General features: G+C 38.9%; 1 protein-coding gene across 4 annotated transcripts in view; it reads right to left on the bottom strand.

Annotated features, from left to right (window-relative positions):
- Positions 1-18,534, bottom strand: part of ugp2b (UDP-glucose pyrophosphorylase 2b) — a 33,928-nt gene that overhangs the window by 11,911 nt on the left and 3,483 nt on the right. For all 4 annotated transcript variants that reach the window (XM_051420674.1, XM_051420682.1, XM_051420688.1 and 1 more), the window contains exons 2-5: positions 17,488-17,618; positions 14,009-14,116; positions 3,833-4,018; positions 313-446 (exon numbers count right to left, since the gene is read on the bottom strand). In XM_051420674.1, the coding sequence (XP_051276634.1) occupies positions 313-446; positions 3,833-4,018; positions 14,009-14,116; positions 17,488-17,589 (530 nt within the window). In that variant the 5' untranslated portion in view covers positions 17,590-17,618. The remainder of the gene's footprint in view (positions 1-312; positions 447-3,832; positions 4,019-14,008; positions 14,117-17,487; positions 17,619-18,534) is intronic.

The following is an 18,534-nucleotide window of genomic DNA, read 5'->3' on the forward strand; positions in this document are numbered from 1 at the left end:
GTCAGACTCAGAAGAGGCACACAGCAGGGAATTGTCCGCTGGCTGCTCAGATACTGAATATAGACCAGTTCATCATTAGAAGAAGCTGAGTTCAGTCGGTGCATTTGGGTTCAATACTGCTGCCGGAGCTTTGTGGACTCTAGCACACCCATTTTCTTAAATCTCCTTTCCAGTTTAATATCTTGTGTAAGAGAAAAATAACCTCACCTATGTAAATGTGTATCAGCATAGTGCTTGTCCGGAGTGTTTGGACTGTTACTCAACGTGAGTTTTACTTGACGTGTTATCGTGTGTTGTGGCTGTTTCTCTCACCTGCTCTGGTTAAAGGTGTGTATCTTGACACGGTGGTGCGTGTACTTCTGCAGGATCTTCTTCGTGTCTTCATCTGTGTTGAAGGAGTTCATGAGGACCAGGGGCACATCTGTGTTGTAAGTCTTGTTCAAGTGCTGTGGGACGTTAAAAGAACACACACAAACTATTAAAATGCCTTCAATTTGGTTCTTTGGTATAATTTATTCAAGGAAGACTGACTGAACAAATTGTGCAAAATGCAAACGACTATGCATGAGCCCCAGAGAGGCCCTGCCTGTCGTAGGCCTAATGCGCCGACCCTTGTTGGTTTTAGGCTGGCCCCTGTATGTAAGCCACTACAGGGAAAATATTCTTACAACAAATGGCACAAGTTCTTTTTTTTCTTTCATGTATATATTAGAGATGCTTTCTATGTTTCTTTATATTGCTAAATATATGCTTGAGAGTCATACAAATTTGACAGTTATAGTGGTTACATTTGATTTGATGACACTACAGCGACTTACAATGAGTGCAACAACGAGAAACACTTGAATTCTTGGATCAGCAGCCCTAGAGAAAGTGTTGTTTCTGTATCTTCATTGAGTGATTGGAGTGAATACAAAGGAAGGGAGTAACACCTGGGGAGAGATGGAAGCAATTTCTACAAAGATAAGAGAAAATTAAAGTGAGTAGAGGAGGAAGATGAGAAATAGGATATGAATCAGTGGGGAGAAGTTGACGTGAGGACGATGTTAAAGAGTTGAATTTCCAGCCTGTGACCGAGAACTAGGAATGATTAAACTCAACTGAGAACATCTTCTTGCCTTTAATAAACCGGATGGCTGTTGGCTGGCCGTTCGCTTTACATAAATAAACACTGACCTCTCATTTGCAAGTATGAGACGGCGTATAACTTTCCTAAACGTTTTGGTGGAACTGTCATGAGACTTCAGGATGTTAAAGCCCTCACATATATCATTATGCAATGCAAACAAACTGCAAACTATTAACTCACAACCTCCTTTCTAGGATGTTGACAGTGGGTGTGTGGGGAGGCGGCAAGGGTGATGACAATGACCATGAAAGTAAGCAAACCGCCTTGAACATTTTGCCCAGTGTTGAGCAAACAGTTCATGTTATTGCCCAAGATAGATCTTTTTCAGGCATTTATTTATTTCATAGTGGTAATAAAAATATAGAGAGGGAATGTAGTAAGCGAGGGAGGGGTTTACGATATGCAACAAGCTGGGAATCAAACTGTTTTCTCAATTTAAAACAATGTATCTTTTGGTCTATAAATTGTCAGTGAATAGGGAACAATTAAACATTTTCCCAAAGCCCAATGTGACTTCTTGAAATGTCTTGTTTAGTCCAGCAGTCCAAAACCAAAATATATTATGAGAAAGAAAACCAGCAAAATATTCACATTTGTTGAGCCACAGCCAGTGAATTCTTGAAATTTTTGCTTTAAAGAAAATTACAAAAACAACTGATTTATTATCAAAATTGCCACCAATTAATTTTCATTTCAACAAATCAGTTAATTATGTCTAAAATACATTGAGTCTAAAAATACAGAAAACAGCCTGTACGACATGTTTAAGTTTGAATTGTTCCCTTTAGAGAACAGAGTGGCAGCTACAACTCTCTACCTTGCTTAATCAACTAACTTAACAGATGTGGTACCAAGAGTGTCACTCAGGTGAAAGCAGTAAATCTCCAGCAGCCAGGTGGCGCCATTCCAGTTTTGCCCAATCTTCCACTTCTGCTCTGAGTGTGACTATACAGGTCTCTGCACTGAAGTGGTCCAAAATAAATTCCCATTGAGGTAGTGTGGTGGCTGAGAGGGGCATTCTCACACAGGGACCGGTTATGGGTCGATGTGTGCATGGGATCCATTTTCTCTCTTTCTAAATAGGCTGATTCAGTCAGGAGGTAATCTGACCAGACCTGAGCATAAAATGGAGAGCAGTGACTCGGACACAGAGAGCAGTGTGCTGGGAGGAGAGAAGTGTCCCATGAGGCTGTTATGAAACACACACACACAAATAATAAGCAGCCACACATCCCCCATATAAACTCAATTACACAATACTGTCCACACCAAGGCTCTGCCATCGTCATCTTGGACAGATTTCTTATACTGAGGCTTACAACTGTCTCAAAACTTTAACCTCACTTTAACCTGTAACTAACTCTCCAAAACTTCTCCGGAAAGGCCGCTTAAATGTGCGATTCTTCTTTAATTATTTGTGGGACACGAATGAGATTTGAACCAAATAAATGAATCAAACGATCAGCTGTATGGCTGATGAACAGAATAAAGTTTTTTTTTAATGTACATGACATGTCTTGATGTATGATCAGGCACAAATCACCATACACATGTTCGCACACACACTCTTCTCCTCTAGCACAGAGCCTTCTCTGTTTCTCTGCCAACCCCGCAGACCTGCCCGCCTGCACACCAACAGATCCTCTTTCACTACAACTCCCCCAAGATATCACACTGAACTCCTTTCAAAAAACCAGCTCTAGAAAAAAAACACAACAAAAATGTGTCTCTCCCCCGGCACCTCAGATACATAAAGTAATAAAGGCTTGTGCCCGGAGGATGCTACGCATGCAGCATCATAGAGCGAAAGGCAGAAGAAAAGACATCTGCTCGTAATTTTGTGTTTATGAAAAGGAGAGGTAGCTGGATTTTTTTTTCTCCTGAATTCTCTGAAATTTCTCCAGCACTTTTCTAGCTTGAGGTAATAAAGAAAAGTTCCTCTCTTGCGCTTGTGAGAAAACAGAAAGCAGAACGAGACACTATCCAAATATCACTACAGCAGAGCCAACAGTGAAACCGGCCTATTGGATTGTATTACATCAGAAAACACATCAGTTCCTGCTCCCCTGTCCCACCCAATCTGACATCACAGCCACATTGTGTATGCTGGTGTGGCAACTGACCTATTCTCCGCTGTGTGCACAACACCTCTGACTTAGGCAACTACGACCAATCCTGCCACAGTAGAAATGGGATTTATAAAAGGAGAAGGGCTGTCAGCTGTGCTTGTGAGAGAAAAGAGAAACTCGTAGACTGTGAATCTATTATCCACTGATTGATTCACGAGCTGAGGAGGGAGGTTTCGTGACGAGCAAACAATAAAAACAACCAACTAAAAGAAATATGGTGTGAACTACCAAGAACCAACGAAAGTTAGAGTTCAAGTGTTGCGGCTGCCTGAATTTTCTTCTAAAATTAAGATAAACTGTTAATTTGGTTCTTATACCTCAATAAAATTAGTTTTCACCAGAGAGGTTTGGTGACAGGGTAAAAGACTACACCGACATATTATCACTTTATAAAGCTGATATGAACACCAAACAGACACACAGCAATATTAGCATTCAGTGTAAATCCAATACTCGCTCTCCTTTTTTGCTCTGTTTTTGGTCTCCACCATCTCCTGAGGGAAATATCTGCCGTTTTATTAAATAAAAGCTCAACTTTGTTTGTTAACTAGACGCTTACTGCTGATTACTATACCTCGATCTGCTGCACAGTGAGGTCCAGGAAGGTGTTCTCGTTGCGGACACTGATCAAGCTCTTGGGGCCCTTGCATCCCATGCTGGTGCCCAGGCCTCCGTTCAGCTTCACCACCACCAGTTTATTCAGGCTGTCAGCCACGTTGTCCGGCAGGCCACGAGCGGCGATCTTATCAAAGGGCTGGATCTGGAGGAGCGGGAGAAAAAGGCAGTCGGAGGGTTAGGGTTACACAGCAGGTTTACTTGTAAAGTGCCTTTAAAAATATATATATATAACTTTTACTCTAATTTGTGCAAGGTGTTTATTACTGCAGTGTTTCTGCACTTCCATGAGACCACCTGTGATTCAACAGTGGTAATTTTATGTCTATTTTTCTTGGAAATGACTGATTTGACTGATTATTGCAAACAAGTTGCGAACGTTTTACCCAGGAAATGCAGCACAGAGACTTTAACAGCTTTGAGTGTGGGCTGATGAATTACCAGCTGAGCAATCTAATGGGCTGAATTGACACAGAAATGTGAAAATGTCACAAATTCTTAATTTATTCTGCAATGTGCTTTGAAACAAGAAAGGAAATGCTGCATGAAAGAAAAAAGACACATCACACATTCTGTGGCATGTTTTTGAGTGAGTGGTGCAGATAATAGTAATTACGATGACTTAATGCACAACACAGTCGGTTTCAAATATAGTCTTCAGCACTTCTGTTGGCAAGGCAGCAAAATAATCATTGGAGTATGGTGTGTGTGTGTGTGCGTGTGAAGCCACATTACTCGATCAATACTACATCTCTCACACCAGCGTATTCACACATCATGTATTGACTTCTTTAATTCTCTCCCACAGAGCAGGAAGGAGCAAAGGGAGGATATGAAAGAGGATGTGACCATCTAAAACAATAAAACTGATGAACCAGGGTTTTTTAAGCTAGAAGTGAAACAGCAACAGGATTAGTTTTCCATTGGTGTTGCGTTTCTCCTCAAAATTCATTCAGCTTGAATGAATTTTGTTCTTTCACAAGGATTTTTTAAAAATGGACTTAGAAACTGTGAGCAATGAGCAGACACATCCAGAGATAGCAAATTCTAACCAGATGTTACAACAGCTTTTTGTTGTTATGAAGAGAGTGAGCGTGACAGTGTTTAAGTTGAGCTCTGTGTGAGTTTTCATGCATTCTTCAAATAAGAATAAATGTGTCAGTGAGACAGTGTGTCTGAAGAGCGTTTGTGAGGAAATGAAAAGGCCATTATGGGTCCTGTCCAGCTAAAAGCACAGAGTCACCAATCAGTGACAGCTGACACACGACAGACCCCCTGATGGAAACGGCGGCCTCTCCACTGGTGTTCGCCCCACCCAACAACATCGACCCAGCTGCCGCTCACTTTTCTGTCTTTCACATGATCATCACGGAGAACAAAAGAAGTTTCATGGTCAGAAGTTGTAAAATGTGTTAAGTGAGAAGAATGCGAATGAAAAGAACGCAGATGGATCATAAACGCTGACAGTTTACGTAAATGTACGTACGTACATGTTGACGGATACAAATCCCTGCAGGTACTGGAAAATTAAAAAGATAGCCAGAAATTCAGAGGGAAGAGAGAGTCGTTGGTGTGTGTGTTGTCATACTGAGCGAAACGTTTTTCAGCTGGGATCCCCATCCTACCCCTGTACCCCTGGAGTTAAACAGATTCCACTCCCAGATGTTCATTTTCCTTTTTGCATGTGTGTGTGTGTGTGTGTCAGAGTGTGTGTGAGAGTGTCTGTGTTTATGTGTGTTCCCAGGTACTCAGTGCTTGCAGGGAACACCTCTTTGACCAGACTGCTGGATAAAACTACTTCTGTATTATTATTCTTTCATAAACCATCAGTTCTAGTGCAAACTGCAGTATACGTTTTTTACTTTGGCTGACAAGCAGCTGTCAGCTGAATGACTGAGCACCTGGAAGACACCCACAGGACATTTAATCTAGAGCAAAGAGAGCCCAGCAATGGATTATAGTTTGGGATTGACATAAATATATATACGACAGGGGGATTCAAAACTGTTATACAACTAAAATATGGTTTGCACAACATGTTAATCAGCATCAGTGCAGGAGGGGAGATGTCTGCATGACTGGAGTCAAACTACACTGTTATCACCAAAGTGCAGCGTAAGCACGGACTCGATGGAACAGCATAATCTAGTACAGTGGTTAGACAGTTAGAGCACAGATCCCTGGATTGACAGAGCCCCTGGATTGAAGCTTATATGTGTTTTAATGTGTGAGTGACACTGACTTTCCCCTAATGCAGAGCTCACACACAGAGACAAAATAAGAAAAAAAAAAACATGTAACTGTGAGACAAACACCTACAGTTGATTCAGAAATGGCCCTCATATGATAGAACACGAGCAACACACGACCTGTACCTCAAGTTTCTGAGCTTGGTTCTTTATTATTTACAATCTACATTAACAATATCATTACTCCAATACAGATGTGCTGATAATGCTGATAAGACTAAATGTGTTTTACTCTTGAAGAACCAGAATTCTCTTCCCACCATCAATCTTCAATCAGCTATCTCTCTCTCTCTCTCTCTATATATATATATATATAGGTATTTGTTTAGACAGAAGTCTCAATTTTAAACCTATAATCTATACTATAATGACCACATGTCCATATTTATGGAAAAAGTCCTCATTAAGGGTCGGTCCCATAAAGATTAGACTGTATAGCCGACACTGAGTGAGACTGGTGTCTTTGGTGACACTTTCCACATTGGCATTTTGCCCATTCTGTCCCTCGTTCATTTATTTTTCTTTAATAATAAAACCCAAGATGTGGCAAACCGCAAACCTTTCCTTGGGCACATTAAACAGCAGCATCACAACAATGCAGGAAATTGTCTCCACCTCATTTCATCTGTTACACACACACAGTTTATTTGAAAACCCCATTTATCATTTATAAGCAGTATATATACATACACACACACACACACACACACACACATATATACACACACACAAGATATATTGTTTATAACACATCATACTGTGGTTATAACAATGGGTTATAAGCAGATATAAATGTTTATTAATGGAAAATATTTTCAACAATTAAAACTTCCCCTATGAAGACATATGCTCTATAATTACTACTGTGTTGTATCATGTTGTCATTCATTATAGTAAGTAATTTGTCTGATGAAATGCAGAACTACGGAACACATATCATTGCATTGAACATCAGTCTTTGGGACTAACTGGCCACAACCTGACCAGTTCAGATTTACATGACGAGGCATCGTTAAACCACCTCAATTGGTTGCTCAAAGGCTGAAATGCTAGTGTGCAATGAGTGACAACATATTAAAAACAACAACATACAGTCCGCTGTTTCACCAACACCTGCTTTACCTTCATCAGATCCAAGAAGAAGAGGTTCATCTTAATCTCAGTGACTGCAGGAGAGGTTTTACTGTCTGAGCTGACGGCATGAAGATCTTTCAGACGCTGTGTCTTCATTATCACTCACACTGCAGGTAAATCCAGTGCTGTTTCTGATGGTTGAGTCATCTTAATATTCAAACCAATACAACAAGCACACCTTAATAACTTTATTACCTACTAAAGTGCAGCTTATACATAAGTCTGGCGGAGCAACATTCCTGTCATCGTTAAGATCATGATCATAATGTCAGCTGTATTTTTTCCCAATGATTTTAGATACTTAGATAGATAGTGGCCAATGGGACAACATCTTTTTCATTGGTGTATAATCACCTGGTAATAAGAATTGCTGCATTTTCATTACTTTAGAATGAGCTGTTTATATCTGCAGAGTGAGCGGGTCACACCACATTTGCAGCCACCGTCGTTTCTCTTTCACACAACCTGTATTCAGTTGGTTACAATCTGTAACTTCACTGCTAGACGCCACTAAATCCTACACACTGGTCCTTTAAGTTTTGCTGTCCTCTGTTTATTAGTTGTATATGTGGATGTGGACTACAGCCCACAGAAATGTCAGTCAAGATTCCCCAGTACCAGCTCCTCCAATGTGCAATTGGGACATTGTGATGGATATTTTCCACTATTATTTTCTGACAGTTTGTAGGCTAATCGATTAACTATGAAAAATTAAATAGATAATGAAAATCACTGTTACTTCAAGCCCTACACAGTATTTAAGTTTATCTTCACTTGTCAAATCACAATAGAAATTGTAGCACTGTAACTACAATTAAAAACAAAAACTTTATCTCCAGCGCTGTTCATCTGATGTGGTTGAATCTTAGGTAAATACGTCTACACAACTTTAAGAACGACAAAAATATACCCATTAAATTACTGCTGCGACAGGTCAGCCTGTCATCTCCACTAGTCGCAGTAGTGAGTGGGCAATCTGTCAAAACTGACTAAAAAGCTACTGAATAATGAATTTAGTTGGAGGAGATTTTAAATTTCAGTGGCCGTCTTTGGCAGGGGTTGTTAAAAAAAAAAGTTTACTTTCCTTTCTCCTATTTCCTTTACTCTCCCTCACTGGGATAGGGTGCTGCCTCTTTACCCCATTTCCTCCATCTCACACACCCTCCCTGTTTCCCTATCTTATTACTGTGTGTCACTGTCATTTCCTATTTCATTTAATGTTCCCTGTTTCAGTACTTGTCTCACCACTTTCCTCTCCAAACCTCTAATCTTCTCCCTGCCTCCATCTCTCTTTATGTAACTCTCAATTTCACTGTGAAGCCTCCTCTTCTCCCAATTCATTCATCTTTTGCTGCTCCTCTCTCCATCTTTAATCTTCTCCATCTCTCTCTCTCTCTCTCTCTCTCCAGCTTCGTAAAAATAAATGAGGCGGCTGAGAATTGTGGAGCGAAGCAGTTACTGTTCACTACAGGGCCGTGGAGAAGAAAACAGATCAGGCTTTGTGTGTTTGGTTAAAGAGTCCAATGCCGGGCGAGCAACTGACAAAGTTTTGTCAATGTTCAGTGAGACAGAAACAAACAAGGCCAACAAATGCCTGACAGAAACCTCTCTGGCATGAAACCGACTGAACCTGTGTGATTTAGTTGGAAAGAAAATTTGAAGCACATGTTGTATTTCCTAGAAGGTAGTAACATCCTATCGGGCATCAAATCTTGTTTAATTTAACTTGCAGAGCTAACAATTAGGGAACGTCAGAACTACAGGTTCACTTCCTTGGGCACATCTTAGTGTACTGGCAACCTTTATATAGAACCAGAATTCTGTTTATTACTTTTATTTATTATCGTCGAATGCGATCATATATTATGTTTACACTTTTCACAGCTACTTACAGTGAATGTAACAGGATAAATGAACCTCAATGCTCAGCAGCAGAATCACAAGACAGGAGCCTGAAAAATATATAAGAGTGCAGCAGTCAAAAGAAATGTGTGCTTGAAATTAAAAGTTTTTTCCAACATTTAAAACTCTTACAAGCCACCCTTTAAAGTGTCCATTAGTTGCAACTAATGACTTTATTAATGTTAACTATTTACTAATGCTCTATAGATCAGTTATAACTGGCCATTAACTTACTAACATGACTGTGCCCACCTCTTTTTCCTTGAGGTTTCGGCCTCTTAAAACGGAAGTTTTTCCTTGCCACTGTTGCCAAGTGCTTGCTCATGGTAGGAACTGTTCGGTATAAATAATTCCATAAGGAGTACAGTCTATACCTGCTCTATATGAAAAGTGTACTGAGATAACTTATGACTATAACTGTTATGATTTGGCACTATAAAAATAAAACTGAATCAATGGTGTCTTATTGGAAAGTGTGAATAGAAAGAGGTTTCAAAAGAATTTCACAGATTCAATACAAGTATGCCCATGTAGTAATTCAATACAGCCTGTGAAACCTCCCACAGGGTTCAAAGATCAAACTAGGTTTTTCACGACTTTTACCTTTCAGCTCTCCAACAAATCCTTCAAATGAACACAAGCAGACACTGCCTGATTTTAAGTTGTCAAAATTTCAAAAGGTTGAGAATCACTGCTTTAGTAATTTACTATCACTTTCAAATTTAGTACAGCTTCCTGATAAAGTGTTTAACACACCAATATGACTCATTTCCATATTCAGTCCTATAAGTTTGATCTCAGTAGGGTGGACAATCTTCAGAAATGGTACCACATGAGGAGTCATTCCTTCAGACATTTATTGATAAGAGTGAAATGTGATAAATGTTTACATATGAACAACATTTTATGTCCTTGAAGGATACGAGTTTGTTGTCATAGTAAAAAATCATGGGACACTGAAACTGATTCATGTAAGCTGGTGTAGAAACAATGTTTGCTGCACGACAATCACGATACAACATCGTTCAATACCAACCTGATATAATCACTAAACCAAGTTATCGGGCTAACTTCAGTTGGCTTGCATCTTCCTTTCCTCATTACGACAGTTCATCCGTAAATGTTTAAATCCTTTTTTTTCACTACTGCCATGGAATAAAAACTGCAGAGGCTGAAGAGTTTGACAAGTAATCCTTATCATCAGCATTCCCAGGCTCTGGCTTTGTGTGTGATAATGTTAACTGGATGACGTTCACATGTCCAAATCTATAAAGTACACCTTCAAATGTAATTCTTACTGTAACATGCACTTATGTTTTGCCTCAGCCTGTCTGTAATCTGATTTTACCCCTTAATAATTCACAGCTGCAGTGTTTTTCAGTTTTCTTGTGAGTCATACTTTCTACCATCACAAAAAAAAAAAATACATAAAGGATAAAACCAATCTTCATTTAAAAAAAAAAAAAAAAACACCACTCCAGTGAGACAATAAACAAGGACAAATAATTGATTTACTTCACAGTGAATTGAAAGTAAATGATTACATATATTTTGTGGGTTTTTGTTTCATTTTTTCCCCAAGTAAGTAAGTCATTAAACATTTAATGAAGGCCACACCCATAATACTTCAGTGCTTTACATTATCTGCACGGTTATGCCAACTCAAAGTCACTGTCTACTAAAGACAATGCTGGAACTTTCTCAGGGTTTGAAATGCAGCCTGCAAACCAACCCTCAGACTCAATGTACTTCTGCTGCTCCCTTTACTTACTGGCTGTTCTGTGCTTCCTCTGACTCCTCAACATTTTGACTGACACAAAACACTGCGTTCAGACTTCAAAGATCCTCCCTTGAGATCAAGCCAAATCAGATAAGTTTGCACTCTCTTTTTTACTCTGCTAACCTTGTACTTTGAAGTCCACACAACATGGAAGCCCAGTGTTCAGGAAACTGAAGGAGAGCACAGAGAGCAACCTTGTGACTGAAAACTAAGGAAGACCTACAAAATGTGCTTTTTCAGTTGAGGAGAACAAGGATATCCTGCACAGGCAACTCAAAGAAACACTGACTTGGCACTTTGATTAACTTTGTAAGTGACCGACCCACAGCACCATCAAAAAGGAAACTTAGACTTTGGTGGTTTGCTGCCAGGAGGATAGTTAATAGTTAATGTACAGTCTACAAAGGTCTACTGTAAGCAATGACTGTTGGAACATTTAAATGAGCCATTTTACCGTTTACCTGAAACTCACAGCAGCAATATCTTAAGGCAATGTTATTAACACTGATATTTTATATGCAACTGAGGTGATTCACTGAGAATAAAAACACTGGAATCACCTTCTGAGCACCGAGTTATGATCACTGTTCCACAAATAATGTGTCAAATGTCTTGTACTTTAATAATCTACCTTTTAACCTGATTAATCTGAATTTATTGTACTGTAAATCATCTCTCTGTGGCTCTGCGTGTTGAAAATGTTGATGAAACTGCAGCTTATTATAGTGTGCCACTCATAGGACGCTCTGAATAACCATTATCAGCTAGTGTGTCACTTTATCATTGGCAACGCCAGCGGGAATCAAACCCCTCATGACAGTATCACTGTTGTGGTCTTGCCATCAAACAGTACTGTTCATGACTTGCTAATATTTCCATCAATATTCCCCATGGCACTTGGATGGAACAAAAAGAGCAAGGGACAATCGACACGTTGTCCCATCTGTCATGCAACTGACCCGTTCAAATCCTCTTTCTAGACAGTGCTGTAACAGTCGAGGTGTATGGTTTAGGTGTCTATTGAGTGGTGCAGGTTTTAAGAAGACAAGGGGGAATTGTATTTAACAAATGCTGTATACTGAGTCAAGTTACACACATGTCATCTAATCCGAGTGTTCAGTTGAGAGAAACTGTACATTTCATGCAAAAATGTTTCCGGATTCAATTGTTTTTTGTTTTAAAGTTCATCAGCATCCCAAAAATATTAAAATTCCCTGGCCATTGCTCTGAGTGTGGAATTGGTTAAACCACCATTTGTTATACAATGCACCTCTTTCAGTGTGTTAAGGGCTTCAAAAGTGACACACTGATACAACAATACAACATTATTTCAGCAGTGTGTATGGAAAGCCAGAAATTATATATATGCTTATTTGCATATAGAGCAGGGAAGTGAGATCCAATTACAAGTGGAGAAGCATGTGGAGACGCATTCTAATGTCAGGTGTGAACTGACGTACTTATCACTTATGATCACAAAAGATGCATGTTAATGTTAGGTGTGAACTCGTCCTGAGCCAAATAAAACTCAGAAACAAGAGTGAAGTGAAGACATAAGAGAGAAAATACTTTCAATTGTTGCATAACATCCCTATCTTATGTAATGCTTACACTTACTTCAATGTAGAAGGTAACATAAGCCCTTAAGGTGTCAACGAATTACAATTACAAAAAACGGCTGTAATAAATCTACATGAAGTTCAGACAGCAAGTTCTGGGATTCTGCTACACAAACTCAAATTATGCACCTCAATCAACACAGTGTAGTGGCAGTTACAAACCGCAGGATGTAGTAACACTGTTTGATGTCATGTGATCTTATCAGTAAGGCTACTTTTCAGGTCATGGAAACAAGCAATAAAAGAGTGGCAATTGGCACATACTTCCTTCTGTCCAGTCCAGTCCTGTTTTATGTTGTATTTCCAGTTGGTACATAGTGTCCATATGTTTTTATGATTGAATCATTATTAAATTAAATGGGATATCACTGCTGTCTGTTTTAAATCTTGACATCATATACTGTACAAACTCAAATCCCCTATTGGCCTGTAATCAGTGTCTGTACATAGAGTATCTTTATTGCTGTGGGTGCAGCCAGATGTAAGCCAAGTTGTACAAAGTGAAGCAACATCCACAATGAGAAGAAAATGAAGACGAAGTGAAGACGAAAGGAGTATAAACGAGCACCATTTCATTTTGAACTGTGTTTGGTGTCATCTTGTTTGATGCTTCTGATGCTTCAGCTTCAGCTTGAAGTTGGGCTCTGTTTCATGAATCATGACAGCTCATCATGATGAGTGACAGATTCCAGGATGGTAGTTTGATCATCTGAGTCTGGGACTGACACATCACTGACTCAAGGTGACAAGCAGCACATGGTTGGTTTCATTTTAAATATGAACATGCTAGGTGCACAAAAAAAAAAATGTGTTCAAAGGTCAAATTTGATTGACACAATTGGTTTACACCTATGTCACAATAATTCAAGTAACAAGTATTTCTCTGTAGCTCAGATCACCAAATCGCAGCCTACACATTCACTACAACTGGAGTTGAGACACAGTGGGCCAATCCAACAAAAATATTTAAACTCCAGCAAAATACATTGCGTTGACCAGTCAAATACAGGTAGCTCACCTTGTAATGTGAGCAGCGTCATTCTACTGTATTAAATTCTATCTTGCAATCGTTCAGAATGAGGATAAATTATTTTTTATGGTTTTGATAATTTTATAAGCCTTCAAATTTCAAATCATATTTCATCATCTCACATGTATCCACAGCAATGTGCCTCCACTAATGCAGCCCATTGGTTGGAAGTTATTTCTGTTTTGTATTGGATGTTAATTACTTCTTGGTAAGTTTTTATGATTGCTTTCTGGCTTAGTGTTCTCCTGACAAGACAGTACAAGAGACAGTGTGTGTATGTTTGGCTTAATCCTTCTGTGTACTTTGCAAAACATAAACTGGAAAAATTTACATTTTATCATTATATTAGTTTATATTTTACAAGTACATTTGTACAGAAGAACACAGACGGGCAACAAAAACCTCAACAAACTAGACTTACCGAATCTTCTGGAGGTCTTTGTATCTTGATCCACTCCACTGATGGACCCTTCACCTGCAGAAATCTATGGAAAAGATTCTTGAAGCCCTCAAAGTCTTTCCTTGACACCTGAAAAACACAAGGATTTTAATTCAACCTTTATTCACCACAAAAAGGCAGGATGAGGTTTACAGTCTTAAATCACTTGTTCAGAAAGATTAAAAATATGAAAAAGTGGACGTAGTCTCTGTGATATCACCCATAGGTTTCTGAAGAGCCGTTGAAAACCTGGTGGGTCCGGCCGTTGCCATAATGGCAGTGCTGACTGTGTGGGCTCCTGGCTAACCCAAAAATGAGCAAATACATGGAGCTGAGGTGGGCTGAATAAAACCTGGTTACTGAAAACAGCCATCTGTGACAGTAACCACCTGTCCCTCGAAGCAGCCATGCCCTTAATTATGATTAATTTTAAGATTTTAATTTCTTGATATAGTATAAAACAGGTGAGTTACATAAAAATGGGGAACAGGAAATTTAGCGAGAGAAACCAAAAACGTTTTTTTCACTAGGCTGTAAACAGTTATTTCTGCTGTAAAGTTGAGCATTTTAATACCGGGCTTATGGCGCCTCAAGTGGCTGTGTATGGAACTGCAGTTTTGCTTACATCCATGTTGGTTTCACTGGTCAGCCATGGAGGTTGCTGCTAGATGACGGTTCATTCAAAAACAGCAATTGCGGCTGCTAAAGAGGTTATCATAGAGGCTGCTAGCATTAGTTATTTCAGAACTGAAAGAAGAGCAAGGAACAGTACTGAAGGCTTTTCTCCAAGTAAAAGATGTTTTCTAAGACTAATTGTACTTTATTAGTCCCCACCTAAAGTTTATCATAATTTTCTTTTTATTGAAAAGCCAAGAAGCTGTGGTGGCATCTTATTCAAGTTCAAGACCTGAAAACAAAAGTCGATCTTCCATGCGATCTCTGATTGTCATCCAATAGCTGTGAATCCTAGAACATTTTCAAAACAGACGATAGTGGTTTCCTTTTACAGACCCACAGCCTCTCCAGCATGCTGTCTGCTGACCCGTAGACTGTTTAAGTGCTGGTGTTACAAAGTATCTGACCATATTTTTCCTATTAAGCTCTCTCCAAGTCAGTGAATTGGTTGATATCCATTCTTTATCGATTATATTTTTCCCACTCTTCTGTTGATATTGCAAAGTTTCCCTCGCTTTCCCACTTTCCTTTTCTGAAAGAAGTATTCACCCACTTAGTTCTTGCAATCTCTTGTACAGTTTAGAAATAGTTTTGACACTGGTCAGCTCTGTATGCTGAAATAAAAACATTGAATACTCCCAACCCAGAATTTCTTCTTTCTTAAATATTTTCTCAATGTGATGTATCAGCTGTAGAAATCTGAAGAAATATTGTCTAGCCAGGCCATATTGGTCTCTCAAACCTTGGAAACTTCTAAGTGAGAATTTCTCAAAGAAGTCAAAATAAATAGTTAGCCCTCACTCCTGCCATGGTTTGAAGCTTGAATCTAGCCTGTTTGGGGTAAATCCTGGACCGTCAGCCACCCAGCGGATTAATGGGTAGTGTTCCTGGGACCCAGAGGACTTATCCACTTTAAACCAAGGTTCGAGTGAAAGATCTAAACATGGGTTGGGTTTTTCTCCCAGATGGTGTTTCAGTTCACTGTCTCCAACAATGGCCCTAAGTTGGACCTTAACTGAGTTCTGGCATTCAATTGACTTCCATGTTGCTGAGTAGTCAGGGTTACATATATTTACCAAGGGTTTAATGTGAGCTGCTTGATAATAGGTTTTTAGGCAGAGGAGCACCCTTTACTCCTAGAAAGCTGAAGGGGTTTTGTATCTAACTGTTGGTTTCTCTCCCTGCTAAAGGAATCTTGAAATCAGCCTGTCCCATTCAACCAAGTTATCTGGGATATTCACCGGTAGTGTTTTGAACGAATACAGTAGCCTTGGGAGAATGTTCATGTTACACATAAAGTTTATATATAAAATTATATATTATATATGAAACTTCTACTGCGTCACTTAAGGGAAGTAATAAATGGTAAAAAAAAAAATGACCTGAAAGCATTTAAAACATAAATGTGGTTTTGGTTATATGTAATCACACATGAGGATAAACTTCTATTTGCTGAAGCAGTCGCTGCAGCTAAACATGTATGTTTACTGAGTGATAAATTATACAATGAAACGGATGCACTAAGCAATATGAGAAGCAAGCTCTACTATACTTCAGCATGTTTGATAATATGGATCAGCAATTACAGAACTACCTTTGTTCAGCTGGGACAATAATCATTTCCAAGTGCGGGTTTGTATGTTTATGTGATATTTATTTTTTATGTTGGCATATCATCTTTTTCAATGTATATAACATGAAGGCACTACAAACATTAATTTTTCTATACAACCTTGTGTTGTATAATTGATTCCTTGATATATGTATATGTATATAACCATAAATACTATAAAGTAAAGTGTAGCTACCAGATTATGCAGTAAAATGGGAAACACAAGATGATTTCACAAACCCCTTTAATGATTTATTTGTAATATCTTATCTCCATAATTTAGTGATTTGCATTCTTGGTTTTGTTATTAGTTTTTAATGTGAAAAATGACAAATGGTATTTCAATATTTAAGATGCAGTTTAAAGTTGAGAAACACGTAAATCATTTATTTCAAATATGTATAAAAAAATAAAGAAATAAATAACTATTCACGCTGACATCCATTAACACCCAGTTCAACCAGTTTGTAACTTAGAATTTGTGTGTGTACTCTACAGACGTGTGCACATGGCTGTTAATGCTTACTGCGAATACAATAGTGTTTACTAAGAACACCCTTGAGTGAGAGTGAGTAGGAAGTAATCGCCACGCCTGTGTCGACAGGCTGACGTTTTTACTCTGTGTGTGTGTGTATCATCACATCTTTTGTGATTGCTGGTGGTTTGAGAGTGCCTGGTTAATGTCTGAAAGAGCGTGTGTGTGTGTGTTCATTCAACCAAAGGAAACTCAAAGAACACAGATTAAATAATGGTCAGTCTAGCTTGTTTGCTGCTTTTTATGGGACCGGTTTTTTATTTAATTGTATGATGTAGGCTGAGATGTGTCCACTCCCAACACCAGACTTCATTTTGTCCCAACAGGACAAATCTACAGGGTTTCAGTTGGGCTGGAAGTCTCTAATGACGCATTATATTCTGATTCAGGCTGACGAAATGGATGAATGTTTGCTCAAAAGTCTCCACTACTGCAATTTTATGACGCATACTTTATGCGTGTGTGTGTGTGTGTGTGTGTGTGCGTCTGTAAGCATGTATGTGGAACCCCTCGTTGGCACTGTGCTACAGTATGTGTCACTTTTGTGTTTTCCCAGTGTTTGTGAGTGAGTGACCCAACCACCCTCTAAATCACAACCAGATGGTCAGAGAGAAAGAGAGGGAGGGAGAGATAGAGTACCTCTCTCTCCGCCTCGCCTGTGGTGGTGTCCAGCAGTTTCTCCAGCTCGGTGTGCATGGAGCTCTCCAGCTGCTGCCGCATCATTTCCTGGAACTGAGCCATCCCTCCTTTGGCCACTCCTTTACTCAGACCTGGACAGGCAAGATAGTGGAAGATGGGGGACAAGGTTTTACACTGCTACGACATACTTCACAAACATATTCTGGATCCTCGAAATGTTCCTAATGCCCACCTTTACTCGTCTTATTAACTCAAGCCATCTGTTTTAGCCCTGTCTGCCACTAAATAAAGCTATAAAAGTGCTTTTTTGTGTACCGGATTACTGAATGTCTGATATTCTCCTAGAAAAATCAAAAGTACACAACCACAATAGTACATAAAATGTAATCCAGAGATGCAAAGATGAATTAATCAAAATATGGCAATTGTTGGATAATCAACGAATCAGTTGATAGTTTTGGGCTCCTTAATGCGAGAATTTGCAGCTTTTCTTCATCTTACACAACTGTAAATGTAAAACGTTTGGCTTTTGGACTGTTTGTCGGACATTATGGGACAATGGATGACGTAAGCTTGAGCTTTATTATATTGTGATCATCTTTTTCATTGTTTTCTGACATTTTAAGGGCCAAACAACGTATCAATTAATTGATAAAATAATCAACAGATTAATCAACAATAAAAATAAATGCTAGTTGCACCCTTAACGACATTTTCAATAGCCTGATTTATCATCTCACCTTAGTGAAGATGTAGAATTCTCATGTCATGGTAGTATTATATGTATAAGAGCAGTATTTGTCAGTATGCATATTACTACATTGCAGGAAATAACACAATAATACTTAAGAGGGTCATTCTTTTTTAATTAATGGTGATGTAACTGATGTATAGGATAATTTTAGCATCTGTTCACGAGCAACAACGCCCTCAAGATAATGGCAGTGTGTGTAACACATAAATATTGCATGAGTTACATTTTAAAACATAGATAAGCTTACAAACTGGAGAAACAGGAAAAGTAAAAACCCAAATAGCTGTTTGTGA

The sequence above is a fragment of the Dicentrarchus labrax genome, unplaced genomic scaffold (genome assembly GCF_905237075.1).
Source record: "Dicentrarchus labrax unplaced genomic scaffold, dlabrax2021, whole genome shotgun sequence".
Lineage (NCBI taxonomy): Eukaryota > Metazoa > Chordata > Actinopteri > Moronidae > Dicentrarchus > Dicentrarchus labrax.